We start from the raw sequence: 17,573 nt of genomic DNA, 5'->3' as shown, positions 1-17,573 counted from the left end.
CCCTCTGTCGCGGTGATGTCGCACCCTCTGTCGCTGTGATGTCACACACTCTGTCACTGTGATGTCACATCCTCTGTCACTGTGAGTCACGCCCTCTGTCGCTATGATGTCACCCCCCCGTCACTGTGATGTCATACACTCTGTCCCTGTGATGTCACACCCTCTGTCATGGTGATGTCACACCCCCTGTCACTGTGCTGTCACACACTCTGCCACTGTGATGTCACACCCTCTGTCACCATGATGTCATACCCCTGTCATTGTGATGTCACACACTTTGTCGCTGTGACGTCACACCCACTGTTGCTGTCATGTCACACCCTCTGTCGCTGTGATGTCACACCCTCTGTCGCTGTGATGTCACACAATCTGTCACTGTGATGTCACACCCTCTGTCGCTGTGATGGCACACCCTCTGTCGTCATGATGTCAGACCCTCTCTCTCTGTGATGTCACAGACTCTGTCACTGTGATGTCACAGCCCCTGTCACGGTGATGTCACACCCTCTGTCACTGTGCTGTTACACACTCTGTCACTGTGATGTCACACTCTCTGTCACGGTGCTGTCACATATTCTGTCATGGTGATGTCACACCCTCTGGCACTGTAATGTCACACCCTCTGTCACGTGATGTCATACCCCCGTCACGGTGATGTCACACCCTCTGTCATGGCAATGTCAAAGTCACACCGTCTGTCATGGTGAAGTCATACCCCCTGTCACTGTGATGTCACACCCTCTCATGGTGATGTCACAGCCCCTGTCACGGTGATGTCACACTCTCTGTCCCTGTGATGTCACACTCTCTGTCCCTGTGATGTCACACCCTCTGTCCCTGTGATGTCACACACTCTGTCACTGTGATGTCACACACTCTGTCAGGGTGATGTCACACTGTCACTGTGATGTCACACCCTCTGTCACGGTGATGTCACATCCTCCGTCCATGTGATGTCACACCCTTTGTAGCTGTGATGTCACACCGTCTGTCACTGTGATATCACACCCTCTGTGACAGTGATGTCACACCCCCGTCACTGTGATGTCACACACTCTGTCCCTGTGATGTCACACCCGCTGTCCCTGTGATGTCACACCCTCTGTCATGATAATGTCATACTCTCTGTCACGGTGATGTCATACCCTCTTTCACGGTGATGTCATACCCTTTGTCATAGTGATGTCACACCCTCTGCCTCGGTGATGTCACACCCTCTGTCACGGTGATGTCACACCCTCTCATGGTGATGTCACACCCTCTGTCGCTGTGATGTCACACACTCTGTCACTGTGATGTCACATCCTCTGTCACTGTGAGTCACGCCCTCTGTCGCTATGATGTCACCCCCCCGTCACGGTGATGTCACACCTCCGTCACTGTGATGTCACACACTCTTGTCACTGTGATGTCATACACTCTGTCCCTGTGATGTTGCACCCTCTGTCATGGTGATGTCACACCCCCTGTCACTGTGCTGCCACACATTCTGTCACTGTGATGTCACACACTCTGTCTCTGATGTCACACCCTCTGTCACTGTGATGTCACCCTCTGTGATGGTGATGTCACACACTCTGTCCCTGTGATGTCACACACTCTGTCCCTGTGATGTCACACCCTCTCCCTGTGATGCCACACCCTCTGTCACAGTGATGTCATACCCTCTGTTAGGGTGATGTCACATCCTCTGTCACTGTGATGTCACAGCCTCTGTCTCTGTGATGTCACAACCACTGTCGCTGTGAGTCACGCCCTCTGTCACGGTGATGTCACACACTCTGTCACTGTGATGTCACACTCTTTGTCACTGTGATGTCACACCCTCTGTTACTGTGAGTCACGCTCTCTGTCGCTGTGATGTCACTCCTTCTGTCGCTGTGATGTCACACCCTCTGTCGCTGTGATGTCACACCCTCTGTCATGGTGATGTCATGCCCTCTGTCACAGTGATGTCACACTCCCTGTCCCTGTTGCCGTCCCTGTCTTAACTCAGCTTTAGCCACAGTTTTGCCTGTTTTTCCCTTTCAGACCAGCGGTCCCTTGTATCCGACGATCGGGTTAAAATCGTCTCCTGTGCCGACGGTCGGCAGCTAGTGACCGTACTGAAGAGCTCGAAGAAGGACGTTGGCATCTACGAGTGTGCGGCTACCAACCTGCTGGGCATGGCCAGCAGCTCCTGCACCGTGTCCCTGGCGCGTAAGTGCCCGGTTAGAAACGGGACTCACTGCCGAGTGGTTCCCACAGTCACTCTCTAAGTAGAAGCTCGAGAAATCTTGCAATTTGTCAAATATGAAGACCCTCAAGTCTCCAATTTGGAGATGTAACCACACACATCTGGTCAGGCAACAGCTGTCACTCACCAAACCTCGGTAGTGAGGAACAGTTTCAATTTATATACCTATAATAATAATATCCTCAGGCTTTTATGATCATATTTTGGAAGTTTGGTCCATGTGATCTCCTGGACTGAGGGGGTCAGAGAGGAATTTTCCAGTGCATTATTTCCCTTATTGTTCCTGGGGTTTTTTCTCTTTTTTTTGCCTCCTCCAGGAGGTTACGTGGCTGCATGGGAGCTGGGGGGGAATCTAGTCAGGATGCTCCGGTGTGGGGCAGGATTGATGGCGCATCTAGTCTTTTCTTGCCGATCAATTTCAAATATAAGATAGTCACTAATAAATCCAATAGGGAATTCAGGGGAAACTTCTTAACCCAGAGTGTGGTGAGAATGTGGAACTCGCTACCACAGGGAGTGGTTGAGGCGAATAGTATGGATGCATTTAAGGGGAAGCTCGATAAACACATGAGGGAGAAAGGAATAGAAGGATGTGGTGATGGGGTGAGATGAAATGAGGAGGGAGGAGGCTGGTGTAGAGCATAAACACCGGCACGGACCAGTTGGGCCGAATGGCCTGTTTCTGTGCTGTCGACTTGATGTACTTACCCAGGGCTGAGACACCACTGGCCAATCACAGTGACCAATCCGTCTGGAATCTTTGGCCCTCCTTCCATTTTGCGCTCGGTTTTATTTCTCCCCCTACCCCAACTCCTTGCCAGGGTAGTTTCACGTGGCGGGGGGAGGGAGGGGTGCTGGGAAACCCTCCAGCAGCTCTCCCCTAAATGGCCGTTCTTCACATTCACGCCCAATTTTCTCCTCCTTGACCCGGAGGCACTGAGGCCAACTGTAGCGCCCCATACGGCCGATCAGCTAATGCGGGGACGGCAAACCAGGGACCTCCCTGGTCTCTCTGTCAGCCGTGGCTCAGTGGGCAGCTCTCTCGCCTCCGAGTCAGAAGGTTGTGGGTTCATAGTCCCGCTCCGGAGACTTGAGCACAAAAATCCAGGCTGACACTCCCAGTGCAGTGCCGAGGGAGTGCTGCACTGTCGGAGGTGCCGTCTTTCGGATGAGACGTTAAACCGAGGCCCCATCTGCTCTCTCATGTGGACACTATTTTGAAGAAGAGCAGGGGGAGTTCTCCCCGGTGTCATGGGGCCAATATTTATCCCTCAACCAACATCACTAAAATAGATTATCTGGTCATTATCACTTTGCTGTTTGTGGGAGCTTGCTGTGCGCAAATTGGCTGCCGCCTTTCCTACATTACAACAGTGACTACACTTCAAAAGTAATTCATTGGCTGTAAAGCGCTTCGTGACGTCCTGAGGTCGTGAAAGGTGCGATAGAAATGCAAGTCCTTTTTTTTACTTTTTTCTGGGACAGTGTCATTTGGAAACTTTGATCCAGTACCTGTTAGAATCTCACTGCCTGACAATCAATTTCAGTCGCACATGGCAGATGGGATTTAACGCAGAGACGTGTGAAGTGATGCATCTTGGTAGGAACGGGAGGAGGCCATTCAGCCCCTCGAGCCTGTTCCACCATTCAGTCAGATTATGGCCGATCTGTATCTTAACTCCATCCACCCGCCTTGTCTCCATATCCCTTAATACCCTTTGACATGAATCAGTCATTCATGAAAGAAAGACTTATGAAATAATACTGTGCGGCCTACGGGTGGCACTGTCCAGGGGGAGTATAAATACTCGGGCACGGGCCCAGCTTGCGCAGGACATTCTTAACAGGAACTAGTGAAGGACACAACTAGCCCTCCATGTTGTAAAACAGTTGATTAAAGCTTTGTTTAACGCTTAGACCAAGTGCCCAGTAGTTTTCTTACATCACCCTTGTCTAACAAAATTCTACTGATCCCAGATTTAAAATGATTAATTGAGCTAGCATCTACTGATTGCGGGAGAGAGTTCCACACTTCTACCACCCTTTGCGTGATGAAGTGTTTCCTAACTTCTCTCTGGAATGGCCTGGCTCTGATTTTAAGGTTATGTCCCCCTTGTCCTAGACATCCCCCCCCACCAGCAGAAAAAGTTTCTCTCTATCTACCCTATCCATTTTCAAAATCCTAAAAGCCTCAATCAGATCACCCTTTAACATTTTATATTCCAGGAATACAAGCCTAGTTAATGTAATCTCTCCTCATAATCTAACGCTTGGAGCCCTGGTATCATTCTGGTGAATCTGTGCTGCACTCCTTCCAAGGTCAATATATCCTTTTTACTGGGACAGTGTCATTTGGAAACATCTCCACCTTTTTCTAGTTCTGACGAAGGGTCATCGACCTGAAACGTTAACTCTGTTTCTCTCTCTGCACAGGCTGCCTGGCCTGCTGAGTGTTTCCAGCATATTCTGTTATTTCAGATTTCTAACATCCGCAGTATTTTGCTATTGTATTAGTGTTTGGTTCACTGCCACCTCTCTTCTAGGAATACCCACCTTGAAGAAGTTCTGCTCTGCTCTCCGACGGGATTTCCGTTTGTCTCTTTTACCTTGTTCATCTTCATTGCTTTCTGTTTCCCTTCTAGTGTTTGATCAGGTATCTGCCAAGACTCGTTTTCACAGCCACATCTCTTTCCTCAGCAACTATTTCCAGTTCCGACTTATTCCGCGTGGATTCCAACTGACATTCCACCCTTCGTGTTTCGGATCCACCCAGGATTACAGAAATCTCCAAGATATCCAGCGTTCCTCGAACCACTGCTCTCGCCGCAGTCTGAGATCCACGCTCAACGACATGCGCCGCCACATAAACACTCTCGACCTCTCTCTTCAGCAGCACCGACTCACTCTATCTCAAAGCTGTCCTGGTCTATAGTTCAATTTCATCCTTCGCCTCATCCGACGCTTCAACAAAAAGCTTTTTTTCTTCCTTTCAGATGTCAAGGATCGCAAGTTACAACAACTCTTGGACGCCAATTTTTTTTTTTTAATTCATTTATGGGATCAGGGCGTCGCTGGCAATGCCAGCATTTATTGCCCATCTTTAATGCCTTCTTCCCCTTCACTTTCCTCTGACCCCATCCCTTCTTCCAATCTCGCCCCCGCCGTGTTTTCACTATCCCCTCTGACCTTCCCCTCTCTGACCCCGAACGATCAGTCCTCAGCAAAGGCCTGAGCTTCATCCCCTTACGCCCCCACCTCAATGAGTTTCAAGCTTGGCACGATGCTGAGTTCTTTTTCCATCGCCTTCGTCTCCATGCCCACTTCTTTGGCCAGGAATTTTCCCCCCCTCACAGCTGACCCTTTCTCCTGCTTTCAAAATTCTCGTTCTACCTGGACCCCTCCCGCTGGCCTCTTACCCTCTCTCCCTCTCTAGATCTTTTCATTGCGAACTGTAAGCGTGACATCGGCCATCTCATTTTCTCCCTTCACTCACTCCAACCTACCTTCCCCTGAACTTGTAGCACTCCATTCTCTCCGATCCAACCCAAACATTGTCATTAAACCTACTGACAAGGGTGGTGCTGTTGTTGTTTGGCAAACCGGCCTCTACCTAGCGGAGGCTGAACGCCAACTCTCCGACACCTCCTCCTACCGCCCCCTGGACCATGACCCCCCCCACTACCAAACATCAAGCCATCGTTTCCAAGACTGTCACTGACCTCCTCTCCTCTGGAGATCTTCCCTCCACGGCCGCCAACTTCATAGTTCCCCAACCCCGCACAGCCCGCTTCTACCTCCTTCCCAAGACCCACAAACAGGGCTGCTCTTTAATTCTCCGCTCCACTCCCACTCTGACCTCTCTGTCCTCAGCCTCTTACACTGTTCCAACGAAGCTCAACATAAGCTCGAGGAACACCTATCACAGACCTTCCCTCTTGTTCTTTCCTCCCCTCACCCCCTGTCCCTGCCCCTGCACTTGCTTAAAACAAGTAACATCTCTAACTTTTTCCAGTTCTGACGAAAGGTCATCGACATGACGAAAGGTCATCGAACTGAAACACTAACTCTGTTTCTCTCTCCACAGATGCTGCCTGACCTGCTGAGTATCGCCAGCATTTTCTGTTTTTATTCCAGATGTGGCCTAACCAGGGCTTTGTATCGCTGTAGCAAAACTTCCTCCCTTTTATATTCTAGCCCTCTAGATAAAACATTCCATTAGCCTTTTTAATTATTTTTTGTACCCGACGACTCCATTTTAGTGATCTGTGTACAAGGACCCCTAAGAATGAGAAAGAATGGGGAGAGGTGATATGAATTAAATGGTAGTATTTTAAAGGGGGGGTGCATGAACAGAGCGACCTGGGGGTGTGTGTGTACACAAGTCTTTGAGGGTGGCAGAACAAGTTGAGAAGTCTGTTAAAAAAACATATGGGATCCTTGGCTTTATAAACGGGCATAGAGTACAAAAGCAAGGAAGTTATGCTAAACTTTTGTAAATCACTGATTAGGTCTCAGCTGGAGTATTGTGTCCAATTCTGGGCACCACACTTTAGCAAGGATATAGAATCATCGAATGGTTACAGCACAGAAGGAGGCCATTCAGCCCATCGAGCCCGTGCCGGCTCTCTGCAAGAACACTTCAGCTAGTCCCACTCCCCCGCACTTTCCCCGTAGCCCTGCAAATGTTTTTCCTTCAGGTACTTATCCAATTCCCTTTTGAAAGCAGTGATTGAGTCTGCCTCCATTTCCCTTTCAGGCAGTGCATTCCAGATCCTAACCATTCGTTGAGTAAAAATGTTTTTCCTCACGTCGCCTTTGGTTCTTCTGCCAATCACCTTGAATCTATGTCCTCTGGTTCTCGACCCTTCCGCCAATGGGAACAGTTTCTCTCCATCTACTCTGTCCAGACCCCTCATGATTTTCAACACCTCTATCAAATCTCCTCTCAACCTTCTCTGCTCTAAGGAGAACAACTCCAGCTTCTCCAGTCTATCCATATAACTGAAGTCCCTCATTCCTGGAATCATTCTTGTAAATCTTTTCTGCACCCTCTCTAATGCCTTCACATCCTTCCTAAAGTCCGGTGCCCAGAATATGACACAATACTCCAGTTGAGGCCGAACCAGTGTTTTATAAAGGTTCATCATAACTTCCTTGCTTTTGTACTCTATGCCTCTATTTATGAAGCCCAGGATCCCGTATGCTTTTTTAACCACTTTCTCAACCTGCCCTGCCACCTTCAATGATTTGTGCACACATACCCCCAGGTCTCTCTGTTCATGCACCCACTTTAGAATTGTACCCTTTAGTTTATATTTCCTCTCCTCATTCTTCCTACAAAAATGTATCACTTCGCACTTTTCTACATTAAATTTCATCTGCCATGTGTCCGCCCATTCCACCAGCCTGTCTATGTCCTCTTGAAATCTATCACTCTCCTCCTCACTGTTCACTATACCTCCAAGTTTAGTGTCATCTGCAAATTTTGAAATTGTGCCCTGAACTCCCAAGTCCAAGTCATCAAGAAAAGCAGTGGTCCTAGAACCGACCCCTGGGGAACACCACTGTATACCTTCCTCCAGTCTGAAAAACAACCGTTCACCACTACTCTCTGTTTCCTGTCACTTAGCCAATTCCGTATCCATGCTGCCACTGTCCCTTTTATTCCATTGGCTTCAACTTTACTGGTAAGCCTATTATGTGGCACTTTATCAAACACCTTTTGTAAGTCCATATACACCACATCAACCGCATTACCCTCATCAACCCTCTCTGTTACCTCATCAAAAAACTCGATAAAGTTAGTTAAACACGATTTGCCTTCAACAAATCTGTGCTGGCTTTCCTTAATTAATCCACACTTGTCCAAGTGACTGTTAACTTTGTCCCTGATTATCGTTTCCAAAAGCTTCCCCACTACCGAGATTAAACTGACTGGCCTGTAGTTGCTGGGTTTATCCTTGCACCCTTTTTTGAACAAGGGTCTAACATTTGCAATTCTCCAGTCCTCTGGCACCACCCCCATACCTAAGGAGGATTGGAAGATTATGACCAGTACCTCCGTGATTTCCTCTTTAACCTCCCTCACCATCCTAGGATGCATCCCATCCGGTCCTGGTGACTTATCTACTTTAAATACAGCCAGTCTTTCTAGTACCTCCTCTTTATCAATTTTTATCCTTCCCAGTATCTCCTCTACCTCCTCTTTCACTATGTCTATGGCACCATCTTCTTCCTTGGTGAAGACAGATGCAAAGTACTCGTTTAGTACATCAGCCATACCCTCTGCCTCCATGTGTAGGTCTCCATTTTGGTCTCTAATTGGTCCCACCCCATCTCTTTCATTTATTATTTATATGCCTGTAGAAGACTTTTGAATTCCTTTTTATGTTAGCTGCCAATCTATTCTCATACCCTCTCTTTGCCCCTTTTATTTTATTTTTCACTTCCGCTCTGAACTTTCTATATTCAGCCTGATTCTCACTTGTATTCTCAACCTAACATCTGTCATACGCGCCCTTTTTCTGCTTCATCTTACTCTCTATCTCTTTTGTCATCCAGGAAGCTCTGGCTTTAATTGCCCTACCTTTCCCCCTCGTGGGAATGTATCTCAACTGTACCCGAACCATCTCTATTTAAAGGCAGCCCATTGTTCGATTACAGTTTTGCCTGCCAATCTTTGATTCCAGTTTACCTGGGCCAGATCCGTTCTTAATCCACAGAAATTTGCCTTCCTCCAATTAAGTATTTTTACTCTAGATTGCTCCCCGTCCTTTTCCATAGCTAATCTAAACCTTATGATACTATGATCACTGTTCCCTAAATGTTCCCCTACTGACACTTGCTCCATTTGACCCACCTCATTCCCCAGAACCAGATACAGCAATGCCTCCTTCCTCATTGGGCCAGAAACGTACTGATCAAGAAAGTTCTCCTGACCACACTTCAGAAATTCTTCCCTCTCTCTGCCCTTTACACTATTACTATCCCAGTCTATATTAGGATAGTTGAAGTCCCCCATTATCACTCCTCTATAGTTCTTGCATCTCTCTGTAATTTCCCTGAAAATTTGCTCCTCTATATCCTTCCCACTAGTTGGTGGCCTATAGCATACACCTAGTAGTGTAATGGCACCGCTATTGTTTCTTAACTCTAATCAAATAGATTCTGTCCTTGACCCCTCCAGGACATCCTCTCTCTCCGGCACTGTAACATTCTCCTTAACCAATACTGCCACCCCACCTCCTTTCTTCCCTTCCCTATCTTTCCTGAACACCTTATATCCAGGAATATTTAGTACCCAATCCTGCCCTTTTTTGAGCCAGGTCTCCGTTATCGCCACATCATCATATTCCCATGTGGCTATTTGCGCCTGCAGCTCACCAACCTTATTTACCATGCTTTGTACGTTTACACACATGCACTGTAAACCTTCTTGTATTCGCTCCTAATCTGACCCCACCTAATACCTTACTATTTCTTACTCTAGTGCTATCTGTCTCTCCCCATCGTTTGTGCACTTAGTTTCGCCTTTCAAATGCTACATCCTGGTGCCCATCCCCCTGCCAAATTAGTTTAAACCCTCCCCAACAGCACTAGCAAACCTCCCCGTGAGGATATTGGTTCCGGCTCTGTTGAGGTGCAACACGTCCGCTTGTACAGGTCCCACCTCCCCCAGAACCGGTCCCAATGTCCCAGGAATCTGAAGCCCTCCCTCCTGCATCATCCCTCCAGCCACTCATTCATCTGCTCTATCCTCCTATTTCTATACTCACCAACTTGTGGCACCGGGAGTAATCCAGAGATTGCTACCTTTGAGGTCCTGCTTTATAATCTCTTTCCTAGCTCCCTAAAATCCGCCTGCAGGACCTCATCCCTCTTCCTACCTATGTCATTGGTACCGATATGGACCATGACCTCTGACTGTTCACCCTCCCCCCTCAGAATGTTCTGCAGCCGCTCAGTGACATCCTTGACCCTGGCACCAGGGAGGCAACATACCATCCTGGAATCACGTCTGCGGCTGCAGAAACGCCTGTCTGTTCCCCTAACTATTGAAACCCCTACCGCTATTGCCTTCCCGATCTTCCTCTTCCCCCCGGTACAGCTGAGCCACCCGTGGTGCCGTGGACTTGGCTCTGGCTGTACTGCCCAGAGGAACCATCGTCTGCACCAGTATGGAGAGCGAGATACACTCAAGGGACTCCTGCCCTACCTGCCTGGTCCTCCTTGTCTATCTGACAGTCACCCATTCCCTTTCTGCTTACACACTCTGACGCTGTCAAGGCCTTGGAGAGGGTGCAGAGGAGATTTACGAGAATGGTACCAGGGATGAAGAATTTCAGTTACTTGGAGAGACTGGAGAAGCTGGGGTTGTTCTCCTTAGAACAGAGAAGGTTAATAGAAGCGTTCAAAATCATGAAGGGTTTTGATAGAGTAAATAAGGAGAAACTGTTTCCACAGGCAGGAGGGTCGGTAACCAGAGGACACAGATTTAAGATAATTGGCAAAAGCACCAGAGGGGAGACGAGGAGAATTTTTTTACGCAGCGAGTTGTGATGATCTGGAACGCGCTGCCTGAAAGGGCGGTGGAAGCAGATTCAATAGTAACTTTCAAAAGGGAATTGGAGAAATGAAGGGGAAAAATTTGTCGGGCTTTGGGGAAAGAGCAGGGGGGAGTGGGACTGATTGGAGAGCTCTTTCAAAGAGCCGGCACAGGCACGATGGGCCGAATGGCCTCCTTCTGTGCTGTATCATTCTATGATTCTATTAGTAGCTTTCAATGTGGTCATTTATTTGAAGACAGGATCGGTTTAGGTTAAAATTCTACAATGAGCCAGTGATTGACTGATTGGGTAGCAATGGACAATCTGATCCTCTCAAAACAGATGTTCAGGGTTTAAAAAAAAAAATTCTCAGGAAATGGACATCGCGGACAAGGCTGGCATTTACTGCCCATCCCTAGTTGCCCTTGAGTAGGTGGCAGTGGGCAAATGAAGAACGTTTTGAAGTGTTGCAGTGTAGGAAATGCAGCCACCAATTTGTGCACAGCAAGCTCCCAAAACAGCAATGTGACAATGACCAGATAATCTGCCTTTTAGTGATGTTGGTTGAGGGATAAATATTGGCCCCAGGACACCGGGGACAACTCTCCCTGCTCTTCTTCAAAATAGTGGCCGTGGGATCTCTTGCGTCCGCCTGAGAGAGCAGACGGGGCCTCGGTTTAACGTCTCATCCGAAAGACGGCACCTCCGACAGTGCAGCGCTTCCTCAGTACTGGCACTGGGAGTGTCAGTCTGGATTATGGGCCTCGAGTCTCTAGAATGGGACTTGAACCCACGACATTCAGACTCAGAGGCCAGAGAGTGCTACCCACTGAGTCTCGGCTTCCTCTCGCTGCTGGCTGTAACCGAGCCATGGCTGGAGCATCCTGCTTGGATCGAGGAGATGGGACATATGGGACTCGGAACGCTGCTCGGAACTCAATCCTCCAAACTTAATCCAGCTCTTGATCTGTTTCTCAGGTCTCCCGGGACGACCCGGGCCCCCCGAAATCCCTCAAAAATACAAGAACACAGCCCTCGTCCTCTGGAAGCCTGCAGACACGCCAGGGCCTTGCAGCTACATACTGGAGCAGAAGTTCGCTGGTAAGGACTGAATCCAGTAGGGACGAGTGGGATGGGTTTCTCCGGGCTTTTGTGTCCTGTACACCCCTCCCAGACTTTCTGCCTCAGCGGGTGCCGAGAGCGAGCTGACCGGCCCCAAGTACCGAACAACCGTTAACCCAGACGAAGGCCGACTTGAAATGTCCGAACACTCTGGGCTGGATTTTCATTCAGAAGTCGGGAAGGAGGCGGGACTACAACTTTTGAGTTATAGTCCCGCCTCCATCGACGTCCGGCCAATCGACGCAATTTTCCCTTGATTGACCTTGTTGAGCCCGCCCAGCGGGCTCAGCAGGCCAATTAAGGGCCACCCGGCAACAGGTGACGTCACAGATTGACATTTCATCTGTCAAGAGTTTTTGACAGATGAAATATCAGTGTTTCACAGCTGTTTGAAGCTGTCAAACACTGACAGTCTGATTTCTAACCTGAGTCCTTCTACGCAGACTCAGTTAGAACTGTCACCGGCACTGAAAGCTGAAGGCTGTGACTTTTGACAGACCGCAGCCATTCAGCTTTCAGATCTGGCTGAGTGATGGACTGGCGCAGCCTAGAGAAAAAAAGGCTGTTAAGGTAAGTACAGGTAAGTAAAACTTCTTTACACACTTTAGACACACCAAACACACTTACCTTTGCACTCATGCACCCATCACTCACCTGAACACCGACATCGCGACCCCTCCAAGTCCTTCAACCCGACGGCCCGCCTGCTCTAACCTGGCGTGGTTTGGAGCCGTCGGGAATCCCACACGACACCCCTCAAAATAGGGATTAGGCCAAAAACTGCCTATTAACCACCTGTTAACAGGCAGTTAATTGGCACTAATCCCTTCCTGCCTCGGGTCGGTGGGTCCCAGTGCGGGTCAGGTAACCGCCTCCCTTGAAACTTACGTGGAGGCGGGTTTTGGGCGGGATGGTGTCAGGACCCCCGAATTCTGGATTTTTGCCCCCCCCGCACGCCTGAAAGCCCGCCTCACGGCACACTGAAAATCTGGCCCTCTGGGTGGGTTTCATCTTTAGAGCGTTGGAAGATTAGAAAGGTCAAAGGACACAAAGAAGCCCAGCGACGCCCCGTCTGTCCCACTCTCCCAGCTTAGCACCCAACATAATCTCCATCACCAAGGCCGCGTACTTCCACCTCCGTAACATCGCCCGTCTCCGCCCCCTGCCTCAGCCTATCCGCTGCTGCAACCCTCATCCAGGTCTTTGTTACCTCCAGACTCGACTATTCCAACACACTCCTGGATGGTCTCCCATCTTCCGCCCTCCGTAAACATCAGCTCATCCAAAACCCTTCTGCATCGTGTCCTAACTCGCACCAAGTCCCGTTCACCCATAAAGGCATCAAGTGGTCTGGGGAGAGAGCGGGAATATGGTATTGAGATAGAGGATCAGCCATGATCGCATTGAATGGCGGAGCAGGCTCGAAGGGCCGAATGGCCTACTCCTGCTCCTGTTTTTCTATGTTTCTATCCCTGTGCTCGCTGACCTACTTTGGCTCCCGGTAAAGCACCGCGTCGATTTTTAAAAATTCTCACCCTTGTTTTCAAATCCCTCCATGGCCTCGCCCCTCCCTGTCTCTGTAACCTCCTCCAGCCCCACAACCAACGTTCCCTTAAAGGGGCCGCGTGGGCCAAAAAAAATTGGAGGGAACATTGCCTACAACCCTCTGAGATCTCTGCACTCCTCAAATTCTGGCCTCTTACGCATGCCCCACTCCCTTTGCCCCACCATTGGCAGTCGTGCCTTCAGCTGCCTGGGCCCTAAGCTCTGGAATTACCTCCGTAAACCTCTCCGCCTCTCTCTCCTCTAAGATGCTCCTTAAAACCTACCTCTGTGACCAAACCTGTCCTACTATCTTCTTATGTGGCTCGGTGTCGAATCTTGTCTGATTTACGCTCCTGTGAAGCGTCTTGGGGGCTTTTCACTATCTTAAAGCTGCTGTATAAACGCAAGTTATTGTTTGTTCGTTTAACGCAAATAATTTCTTTGGATGTTCTTGCCATGGAGGGAGTGCAGCGAAGATTCACCAGACTGACACCTGGGATGGCAGGAATGACGTATGAGGAGAGATTGGGTCGATTGGGCTTATATTCGCTGGAGTTTAGAAGAATGAGAGGAGATCTCATTGAAACTTATAAAATTCTAACAGGACTAGACAGACTAGATGCAGGAAGGATGTTCCCGATGGTCTGGGAGCCCAGAACCGGGGTCACTGTCTAAGGATAAGGGGTAAGCCATTTAGGACAGAGATGAGGAGGAATTTCTTCACCCAGAGAGTGGTGAACCTGTGGAATTCTCCACCACAGAAGGCAGTGGAGGCCAATTCATTAAATATATTCAAGAAGGAGTTAGATACATTTCTTAAGGCTAAAGGGATCAAGGGATATGGGGAGAAAGCAGGGGCAGGGTACTGAATTTGGATGATCAGCCATGATCTCATTAAATGGCGGAGTGGGCTCGAGGGGCCGAATGGCCTACTCCTGCTCCTATCTTCTATGTTTCTATGCTTTTCTATGTTTCTATGTTTCTTGTGACAGGCGAGGACAGGTGGAAGGCTGTCTCAGCTGGCATTCCCGACTGTTACTTCAACGCCACTGAGCTAACAGGCGGCACCCTCAAGTTTCGAGTGGCTTGTGTCAACAAAGCTGGTCAAGGGCCCTACAGTCAAAGCTCAGAAAGGATTGTTATCGAGGACGACAAACCGGGTACGCCAGCTTAGCACGAGCGCGTGCGACCGTGGCGGTGAGCGACCGGGTTGCGGGGCGCCGCGAAAGCTCTGTACGCTGTGGCATCATCTGACGCTCGTAGGACGGGCGTAATATGGACCCGTCTGCTACCACCCGAAATTCGGGGCGGAACTAGCCGTCGCGCCCCTTCCCCCTGCTCCCTCGTGCATGCCCCACCTGGTGTGGTTGGGTTGGTGATGCCAGGCAGCCTGTCATCTGCGGAGGGCAACCATCCACCTCCAGGGGGCGCAGGCGTGTCCTAATTTTCACTGGGTGAACATATCTTTTTGCGACGCAGTTTGAGCTAATTGAGAAGGAGATTCTCCCTCATGTCTCTCTTAATCCAAAACGGTATTTGGCAATTACCAACCTCCTTAAGTCACCCCTGTGCTCGCTGACCTACATTGGCTCCCGGTCCAGCAACGCCTCGATTTTAAAAATACTCATCCTTGTTTTCAAATCCCTCCATGGCCTCGCCCCTCCCTATCTCTGTAACCTCCTCCAGCCCCACAACCCCCCCTGAGATCTCTGCGCTCCTCCAACTCTGGCCTGTTGTTCATCTCAGATTTTAATCGCTCCACCATTGGTGGCCGTGCCTTCTGCTGCCGAGGCCCTAAGCTCTGGAATTCCCTCCCCAAACCTCTCCGCCTCTCTCTTCACCTTTTGACGCTCCCTTAAAACCTACCTCATTGGCCAAGCTTTTGGTCACCTGTCCTAATATCTCCTTATGTGGCTCGGTGTCAAATTCTTGTCTGATTACGCTTCTGTGAAGCGCCTTGGGACGTTTTACTACCTTAAAGGTGCTATATAAATGCAAGTTGTTGTTGTTGTTGTTGATGTATGCACAATGCACCTTCCAGCCCAAGTGATCGGATTCAAGAACCCCAGGTGATTTTCAACTCCGCAGGCCAGGGCACTGAGGCCAACGGTAGTGCTCCGTTACTTCCACCCTGGCCGTGCTCAGTTAACTCACCACAGACTAAAGAGAGCAGCTGGGACCTCCTGGTCCGTATGGCTCCGTTATACAGTCTTTCCCAGCTAGCTGTCAGCTGTGACTCAGGGGGTAGCACTCTTGCTCTCCAAGCCAGAAGGTTGTGGGTTCAAGTCCCCACTCCAGAGACTTGAGCACATAATGCAGGCTGACACTCCCAGTGCAGTACTGAGGGAGCGCTGCACTGTCGGAGGTGCCGTGTTTCAGTTGAGATGTTAAACTGAGGCCCCGTCTGCCCTCTCAGGTGGACATTAATGATCCCACGGCCACTATTTCAAAGAAGAACAGGGGAGTTCTCCCCGGTGTCCAGAGCCAATATTTATCCCTCAATCTACATCCCTAAAAACAAATTATCTGGTCATTATCACATTGCTGTTTGTGGGAGCTTGCTGTGCTCACATTGGCTGCCATGGTTCCTACATTACAGCAGTGACTACACTTCAAAAAGTACTTCATTGGCTATGAAGCGATTTGGGACATCGTGAAAGACACTTTATAAATTCTTACTTCCATTCATTCTTTCATCCTTTCATTCATTCTTTCATCCTTCCTTTCTTTCATTCTTTCATTCATTCTTTCATTCATTCTTTCATCCTTCCTTTCATTCATTCTTTCATCCTTTCTTTCATTCATTCTTTCATCCTTTCTTTCATCCTTTCTTTCATTAATTGTTTCATTCTTTCTTTCTTTCATTCTTTCATTCTTTCTTTCATTCTTTCATTCTTTCATTCTTGCTTTCTTTCTCTCTGCCTTCGGAGGAGGGGAGGAGTTTCGGTCGATCTATGTCCGTAGAGTTTTTGTTTGACGTCTGTTTAATTCAGAGTCTTTTGTCTTGTTATTACAGAGCAACAGCTGGCAGCGACCCCAATCTCTCCAGTGCCCGTGTATTCTGCGAAGGTCACGCCAGCCCCCATCCCGGAACCTTCGGTGGCGATCTCCCCGACAACGATCTCCCCCGCCCCCTCAAAGTTCTCCCCCACCCCATCAACAGTAGTGACCCCCACCCCAACAAAGACGATCTCCCCCGCCCCATCAACAGTAGTGACCCACACCCCAACAAAGACGATCTCCCCCGCCCCATCAACAGTAGTGACCCCCACCCCAACAAAGACGATCTCCCCCGCCCCATCAACAACTGTGACCCCAACCCCAACAAAGACGATCTCCCCCGCCCCATCAACAACTGTGACCCCAACCCCAATAAAGACGATCTCCCCCGCCCCATCAACAACTGTGACCCCCACCCCAACAAAGACGATCTCCCCCGCCCCTTCAAAGTTCTCCCCCACCCCATCAACAATTGTGACCCCCACCCCAACAAAGACGATCTCCCCTGCCCCATCAACAACTGTGACCCCAACCCCAATAAAGACGATCTCCCCCGCCCCATCAACAACTGTGACCCCCACCCCAACAAAGACGATCTCCCCCGCCCCTTCAAAGTTCTCCCCCACCCCATCAACAATTGTGACCCCCACCCCAACAAAGATGATCTCCCCCGCCCCATCAACAACTGTGACCCCAACCCCAACAAAGACGATCTCCCCCGCCCCATCAACAACTGTGACCCCCACCCCAACAAAGACGATCTCCCCCGCCCCTTCAAAGTTCTCCCCCACCCCATCAACAATTGTGACCCCCACCCCAACAAAGACGATCTCCCTCGCCCCTTCAAAGTACTCCCCTGCCACCCCCTCCCCCGTCACGCCACCTGTCTCCCCGATCGCGGCCGCCATCTCGCCAATCCCGCCGGCGCCGTTCCCAGCATCCTCGGCTGCCGCCGCCCCGCGCCCGAGCATCTCTCCCGTGGGATCGGAAGTGTCGGTGACACCCACCAGGCTCTCCCCCACCTCCAAACCAGCTGACGGCTCCGCCACCGGACTGAGGCACGGTGTCCCGCAGAAACCCTACACCTTCATGGAAGAAAAGGCCAGGTAAAGCTCGGCAGCTTC

The 17,573-nt window shown here is 49.8% G+C and overlaps 1 protein-coding gene across 3 annotated transcripts in view; it reads left to right on the top strand.

Annotated features, from left to right (window-relative positions):
- Positions 1-17,573, top strand: part of spega (striated muscle enriched protein kinase a) — a 536,975-nt gene that overhangs the window by 475,080 nt on the left and 44,322 nt on the right. For all 3 annotated transcript variants that reach the window (XM_085986741.1, XM_085986740.1, XM_085986742.1), the window contains 4 exons: positions 2,032-2,199; positions 11,761-11,883; positions 14,442-14,609; positions 16,466-17,555. In XM_085986741.1, the coding sequence (XP_085842867.1) occupies positions 2,032-2,199; positions 11,761-11,883; positions 14,442-14,609; positions 16,466-17,555 (1,549 nt within the window). The remainder of the gene's footprint in view (positions 1-2,031; positions 2,200-11,760; positions 11,884-14,441; positions 14,610-16,465; positions 17,556-17,573) is intronic.

The sequence above is a fragment of the Somniosus microcephalus genome, chromosome 4, assembly GCF_052327205.1.
Source record: "Somniosus microcephalus isolate GS21.2 chromosome 4, FLI_Smic_1.0, whole genome shotgun sequence".
Taxonomy (NCBI): Eukaryota; Metazoa; Chordata; class Chondrichthyes; order Squaliformes; family Somniosidae; genus Somniosus; species Somniosus microcephalus.
The sequence above is the reverse complement of the archived record's forward strand: the minus strand, read 5'-3'. Positions and strand labels throughout refer to the sequence as shown.